This window comes from Galendromus occidentalis, unplaced genomic scaffold, assembly GCF_000255335.2.
Source record: "Galendromus occidentalis unplaced genomic scaffold, Mocc_1.1 scf7180000076742, whole genome shotgun sequence".
NCBI lineage: Eukaryota > Metazoa > Arthropoda > Arachnida > Mesostigmata > Phytoseiidae > Galendromus > Galendromus occidentalis.
Genome location: NW_003804731.1, coordinates 190,289 through 197,431, shown reverse-complemented (window position 1 = coordinate 197,431; position 7,143 = coordinate 190,289). Strand labels below are relative to the sequence as shown.

At 53.7% G+C, this 7,143-nt stretch overlaps 2 protein-coding genes across 2 annotated transcripts; one reads left to right on the top strand and one right to left on the bottom strand.

The window, feature by feature from the left end:
- The first annotated feature begins 27 nt into the window (after positions 1 to 27).
- Positions 28 to 2,036, top strand: LOC100902581 (uncharacterized). Its single transcript, XM_029110558.1, has 2 exons — positions 28 to 635; positions 752 to 2,036. The coding sequence occupies exons 1-2, from the start codon at positions 28 to 30 to the stop codon at positions 2,034 to 2,036; spliced, it is 1,893 nt and encodes a 630-aa protein (XP_028966391.1).
- Positions 2,037 to 6,351: 4,315 nt separating this feature from the next.
- On the bottom strand, positions 6,352 to 7,143 carry LOC108863712 (uncharacterized). Its single transcript, XM_018638229.1, has one exon. The coding sequence runs from the start codon at positions 7,141 to 7,143 to the stop codon at positions 6,352 to 6,354; it is 792 nt and encodes a 263-aa protein (XP_018493745.1).

Below are 7,143 nucleotides of genomic sequence, written 5' to 3'. Positions count from 1 at the left end.
TGTATGCAACCAGCCCTCCTCGTGGGCATGAATCAGATGCACAAGATAATGGAACGCGAGCCGCCGGAGCTCCTCGTGGATGACATCCTGGCTCATCCATCGCGGTTGGGATGGATAATCGGTGGATCCGTTCCTATCGACCAAGGTCAAGTGAAAGGAAAGGTCACTGCAACTCATATCGTCTGCTGTGCTGCCGCACTCTCGTCTCGTCAGTCGTCGACGGGAACAGCGGCGGCGAAGGCGTTAGAGACGCTTTGGAGCCTTGAAGCTGTTGGAATCACAGATCCTCCTTCGAATTCGCAATTGTCCGCGGATGAAGAGGAGGCACTCCTCCAATTCAATCAAGGGATCACCTACGGCAATGGTCGCTACGCGGTGTCTTTTCCGAAAAAACCGAGTATCTCTCAGCTCCCCAACAACTTGATTGGCGCAAGACAGCGACTCGCCAAGAAGGTTTCTCAACTGCAGCTCGAGCCAGACAGATACCAGCGTTACCACACTGAGCTCATGAAATTCGTTGACGAAGGATTCGCGGTCGAGATCCAGAACCTCGAGCCGGCGGAGTTCTCCGCCGTCGATGGCTCCTATTTTATGCCTCATCACGAGGTGGTGACGTCTTCCAGCGGCAAGGAGAGGTGGCGGATTGTATTTGACTGCTCAGCAAACAAAAGGGGGCCACGTCATTGAACGATCATTTACTTCCCGGTCCGAATCTCAACCCCGATCTTGTCTCACTCCTTCTCAACTTCAGGTCGCACCCGATCGCCTTGTCCGCCGATATTTCGCGTGCCTACATGAGGATCGCGGTCAACGAAACGGATCAGCCATTCTTCCGGTTCCTATGGCAGGCCCCCGGATCGAGCGCGATTAAGACATTCCAAATGGTGCGTGTCACGTGGGGAGCCGCTTCTTCCGGGTTCCTCTTGGCTGCCACGATCCGACATCACCTTGAAAAAGGCGACGCAGCGGTGCCGGAGCTGGCGAAATGCCTCTATGCCGACGATCTTCTGCAGAGTTTCGAAGATGTCGAGCGCGCGCAGCGTTTCACCGATAAAGTTCGCCAATCGCTCGCATCTGCAGGCATGCACCTCGCGAAGTGGAAATCCAATTCCACCGAACTGAAGAGTCATTTGCTCGGCACCGGCATTCAGCCCGACGATTTCGATTCGTCGAGCGCGGAGTTCCTAAAGGTTCTGGGTATAGCCTGGTGCCCGTCAGAGGATGTTTTTTCGTTCAAAACACCCTCGTTGTTCGACGGCCCAGCGCCCGAAAGTCCTCCATCGAAGCGCCAGGTCCTGAGCATAGTCGCCTCTATCTACGACCCCCTTGGCTGGCTCACGCCATTCACTCTCCGAGGGAAGAAACTAATACAGCGGCTGTGGACTCAGAATTTGGGCTGGAATGATAAGATCCCCGAAGCCATTCATGTCGACCTCAAGCGATGGATGACCGAGGTCGTGGAGCTGAGACGGTTTCGTATACCGCGACGATATTCGTGCCGGAATGATGTTCCGGTCGCCCATGTTCTGCACCTGTTCGGAGATGCATCCACCACCGCATATGCCGCGGCCGCTTATATTGAGTCGAAATTCGCGGATGGATCGTCTGACTTCGCCTTGGTGATGTCGAAGTCGAGGCTCGCTCCCCGGGATTCGCCATCATTGCCGCGGCTGGAGTTGCTCGCCTCGCTAATTGCTGTTCGTCTCAAAAGGTTCCTGATGGAGCGCCTAAATATCGACTTCGAACGCACCTTGTTCTACACTGACTCCACGATTGCGTACCACTGGGCTACATCGTCAAGCCCCGGTACTTGGAAACAATTCGTCAGTAACCGAGTGCGGGAGATTCAATCCGAGTCTCGCTCCGAAGACTGGTTCCACTTGAGTGGAGAGTCGAATATCATTGATTTCGCGACGCGTGGTGTCTCCGCCGCAACCCTGGTCGAGAATTCCGAGTGGTGGTTCGGACCGAGGTGGCTCCGGCTGCCCCCGATCAGCGACCCCTTACGCAGCCACGGCGTGGGTCCGTCAGCCTAGATCCAGTTGCTCCAGAGATGCGTCAAGTCGTAGCTGCAGCCATTGTTACCGAGCCGTGGATCGACCTTGAGCGCTTCAGTACAGCGAGCAGAGCTATCCGAGTCGTCGCTAACATTCTTCGATTTCTTTACGTAACACGCCGGAAAGAACTGCCTTCAAGGTCCGCGCTCTATCGCATGGCGGAGATTGTCCTCGTCAAAGGCTGCCAGCAAAGCTTCCTCCGTGAGGAAATCCAGTGCGTTCGGAATGGTGAGCGAATCCCTAGTACTTCGAAGCTGGCCGCCTCTCAACTATTTATCTGTGAGGATGGACTCCTCCGAGTCAAGACCCGCCTTGAGTTAGCGACTTATCTCACGTACGACGAAAAGTACCCGATTGTCGTCCCGGGCCAAACTCGCTTGGCCAGACTGATGGTCGTCGATGCGCATAGAGTCAATGCTCATTTCGGAGTTAATACGGTCCTAAATCAGCTTCGCAAACGCTACTGGATAGTCCGTGGTCGACAACTCATAAAATCTATACTCGGAAAGTGTAGTAGTCTGCCGCCGTCGTCAAGGGCTTCCCGCCTCGCAGGTGGAGGCACCCCTTCCCGAGTCCCGGGCCACTCTGCTGGCCCCGTTCTCTGTGGCAGGCCTCGACTTCTGTGGTCCTTATTTCACCAAGCTCCGGGAGGACACCTTCAAAACCTACGTGGCGCTCTTCACGTGCACGGCGACTCGAGGATTGCACCTGGAAGCGGTGCCCTCCCTGGCGGCTCCACAAACCCACCTAGCCATACGAAGATTCCTCGCAACGTACCCGTCTTGCCACGGATTCATCTCAGATAACGGCACGAGTTTCGCCAAATGCTCAACAGAGCTCAAGCGCTTGTTCAACTCGGTTAAGAGTCCTGATGTGGTCGACGTTCTCAATGGTCGCTCCATCGAGTGGAGCTTCAACTGTGCTCGGGCCCCTTGGAGGGGAGGCTTCTTTGAGAGGTGTGTCGGCCTTCTTAAATCGGCTCTCACCAAGACCCTCGGCCGCAACCTCATCGGCTACGAAGAGTTTCGTACGACTCTCTGTGAACTAGCTTCCACCATAAATGATCGCCCGATAACGCACGTCCCATCCGAGAGTGATGCGCCTGCCGCGCTCACTCCGGCTCACTTTCTCCGGAGTGCGCCTCACGTTCCAGTATACGCGCCCTTGGTGCCGATCGGCTCCCTCGGTGCCGGCGAAGCGGTTTCCGGCGACCAACTGCGCAAGGCGCATGTTCTGAAAACCAACTTCTTCAAGGACATCTCGATTCGCTGGTTCCGCGAATACCTATTGCTTCTACGCTCTGCGATTACCACGCATGGTCGTCGGTCACCCCCTATTCGAGTCGGTGATGTATGTTTGGTACGCGAAGACAACCTCCCGCGGCTTCGGTGGCGCTTAGTGCGTGTACTGGAAGCTCACCCCGGGCGTGACGGTGAAGTTCGAACCTACACCGTGCTCTTCGAAAATCGACGGCAGTCACGGCGGGCCGCCCAGCTCCTCATCCCGTTGGAGCTGGCTGGTCAGGAGTGTCCGGAGTGTCAGGAGCCATCGGGTCAACCAGATAAATCAATCGTCTGAAAATCCGCTGTGCAAAGATTGTGTGAAGACGTATTGTGATACTTGGCATTTTAATGTTACGCCTGTATATAATTTCAAATCTCGAATTCCCGTTGTGTTTCCGAATTTACTCTCAAGCGGAAAAACGTAAACGTTTTTGTGGGGAGTGTCAAGAATGTTCATAATTTAAACCTCGCGCGCGTTCCGATCCCATGGATAGCAGACAAAACTAAGAATAAAACAAGTTCGTACAGCGCGGTCTCGCGTAGAGCACATGCCTCGTGATTTCACCAAAAAATCACCTGTTCCCTCATTCAAAACTCAGGCTGTAGAGTTCCACGGCAGACAATCTGTTCCGTCCGATCACAACAAACAAGTTACAACAGACTCCGTCGATCTCGATTGAGAGCCCCTCAAAGGCGTTCTGATAGGCTGGAGGGGGTTGCATGAAATTCTCCGGGGAGCGATCCGCTGACATCAAGTTTCCGGAAGCATCGAACATGTATACTTGCATGGGCGGCACTGCGGCGTCTTGTCCGTTCGGCCCGGGTGCTGCGAGATTCGGGTCATTCCCACCGGGATTCTGGTTAGGAGGTACGAAGGGGGGTTGCGCGGGGACCACGTTCCCATTCACATCGATCATGTATACCTGTATGGGGGCATCCGGGGGGCCCTGTGGAGGAAGCCCATCGACGTCGATTGCAACAATTCTCGGGGGCAAGAACGCACCTCCCCTCAAGGCATGACCTCTCGTTGTCTGGGCGTGTGGTTCTTGGAAGACGACCGGTGCAAGACCTAGACTTATGGTCTCTGCGAAATCGTAGTAGTAAGACTCCAACCGGGTTCGCTGACACAATTGCTCATATGACGCCAAGGGGAACATTGAGCCATCCTCAGAGCTCATCCTGGAGATTCCATGAGGGGTGACGCAGAGATGAACGTACATCGTTTTCCGAAATAACTTGCGAATGAGATCGCAACGGCGGTGCTTCGGAGCTCCGGGAATGCCAATCAGAGCCTACCTGGATCTCCCGAAGAGAAATCCTGTCCGTCGGTCATGGGCCCGGGCTCCGGGACATCAGGAATGTTTGGATATGTGACACATGGGAGCGAGATTTGAAATCTAGAGGACTCACTGCTCAAATCGCTCAGGCAGAGCCTGCATTTCCCGGATGATTTTCCGCTCGTCATAGGCCTCATCATGCTTCGGTGATGCTCCGAGGGGGTTCCCGCCCTTGCGTGTTCGAATTACCGAGCTCGTCTCTGACTCTTCAATGTGAGATGATTAGATGAGAAGATGAACGAGGATGGAACTAATGCTTCGAGAACCCTCATTGGAAGTGTCGGAAATCTCCGGTGCAGGTGACTTGATATTATGGATCTTCATCCCGAGCTTGCACGGATCTTCTTCTCGCTGTATGTATATCAATACAAGGTAGCGAGGATAAGTCGGAGATCCGAGGGGGTCTGACGTTGCGAGCTAATCGGATTCTCCGCTCCGATGATTTGTCTCGGGAAGATCAAGGTAGGGGAGTGTCCGAGAGAAAATTAGGACCTGCAGTCTTATCGCGACGCCTCGAAGGATATGTCTAGACTTGGGCGCCTCGACAGCGGAGCACAATGAAGTCTGATCTGCGCCGTCACGGCCTTAACAAACTCTCCGAGAGGTGTCAATCGAATTCTTGAGCGTGACTGACCGGACCTCCTGAGTCTCTCCTGAGCTGAGCATATCCCTCTGTTCAGGTCCGCTCGGCTGCGTCCTTTATGACAGTCAGAGTTTGAGCCTCGGAATACGTTCCATATGTCAGAGAGGGAATAAGAATAGTCCCCGGGCGACGAACGAGTTCTGGGGGGATCGAGGGATATTTCTAATTTAGATTCTGAGTGGTTTCAGCTTCGCAGACTTCAGTGAGCAGCGGTGCCATTGTACTTCACTCTGTTCGGGGACGACGTGACGTGTGCTGTGGAATTAACTCAATAACTCAAAATTAAGTTGTTATGACTTATAGAGGAATCTGACTTCGATCTCATTGATCTCACAACCCCTTGAGAATGTACATAGATCAATCTCGATCGGGACCCTGACGCCGACTTCTCCAGTGATCAGAGCTCCTTAGAAACCCTCGGTGTGTGACTGTCCGATAATCATGCCGACGGAGGATCTGGGCGAGGGAATCGGCCGCATCCCCAAACGCCAGAGACCCACGAGCCTCTTGTGATGTTCTCTCTTTGTTCTGCACACTTGCTAGATGAGTGGTCGGACAATGCACTCAAGAACAAGTTCCACCATTGGGAGGTGTCGGCTTCCGTTCTGGATACTCGGTGCTGTAGTAGTATTGTCTTGACAGTTTATTTCATCTAAAACAAGATATTTGCAGTTAAATATGTGCATAAATAAGAACAATCAGCTCTTAATCTCTCCCTCTTTTCTCTCTCTCTCAACAATCTCTCTCTTCCGACAAGGCTGATATGGAGTCAGTATTCATGCATTCTTCCGCGTGATACAGTCCATATGAGAAGCCACACATACTGCACATGCAGTTTTCATTTGGGTCATGGAATTCACTGGTCAAGCATAGTCTTCCATGGAACCCGAGAACGGCGAAGCGGGTTGTCTTGTGCCTTGTCTTCCTGCATGCTTACATCCAGTTTCCGCTCCTCATGGCCTCTGTCTCATGGGAGAGAGGGTCCACTTTCGCCGTCTTCCTCCTCCGAATCTCGAGAATCTCTTCGAAAGCTATGTATTCCCGAGCTTGTAGCGGTCTCGTAGATCCTCCACGAAAAGCTTGGTGTCGGTTAGTAGACAGACGAATCTGTTCTTCGTCGACGTGCGAAGGCCGAAGACACGTTTCAGGTAGACGGGTTTGATTCGCTCTGGAGTCTCCAACTGCGCGACTGACAGTCTTTTCCAGATGATCTGTATGCCAAAGCTGGCGACCGGTGCTACCTTCAGATCGAACAGCGCTAGTGCCGTTCGTAGGGACAGAAGTCGGGGCGTCGCGATGCTGTTGATGGCTACCAGTGCTTTCCTTTGGCGTTCCTCGATGTGGGTGGTGAAGGAGAGTGCACACGCGAGCGTGACTCCTAGGTACGCGAAGGAATTCACGAGCTCGACGCTCTCCCCATTAAGGTAGAGCACATCGGTCCCGGCCACTTTCCCACCCCGTCGGAACTTCATGGCCTGAGTCTCGCTCGTGTTGATTTGTAGACCGACTTCGCCGACATACGGGCTTAGCGTAGCGAGTGCCTGTTGGAGGTGGAATCTGCTTGCACTATACAGAATTAAATCATCCGCGTACAGAATGACCTCCACCGCGGCGTGCCGCGTTTTGATTCGTGAAGGCAGGTGGGCAATCAGAACCGAGAATAACAGTGGCGAGAGGTTATCTCCCTGAGCAAATCCGTTCGGCTGGATGACACCGCCTCGGAGACACACTACGTCGTCGATCGCGACAGGATTCCCCCGTAGGATATCTCTGATTAGTTCCAGCATGTTGAACGGGACTCCGGCGAAGACCAGAGGCTTCAT

What these genes read in the sequence shown, in the direction of transcription:
- LOC100902581 (XM_029110558.1), top strand. Translation starts at nt 28, where the DNA reads ATGAATCAGATGCACAAGATAATGGAACGCGAGCCGCCGGAGCTCCTC. An exon ending in TCTTCCAGCGGCAAGGAGAG is followed by an intron (nt 636 to 751) that starts GTGGCGGATTGT and finishes TCTCAACTTCAG; the next exon opens with GTCGCACCCGATCGCCTTGT.
- LOC108863712 (XM_018638229.1), bottom strand. Translation starts at nt 7,143, where the DNA reads ATGAAGCCTCTGGTCTTCGCCGGAGTCCCGTTCAACATGCTGGAACTA.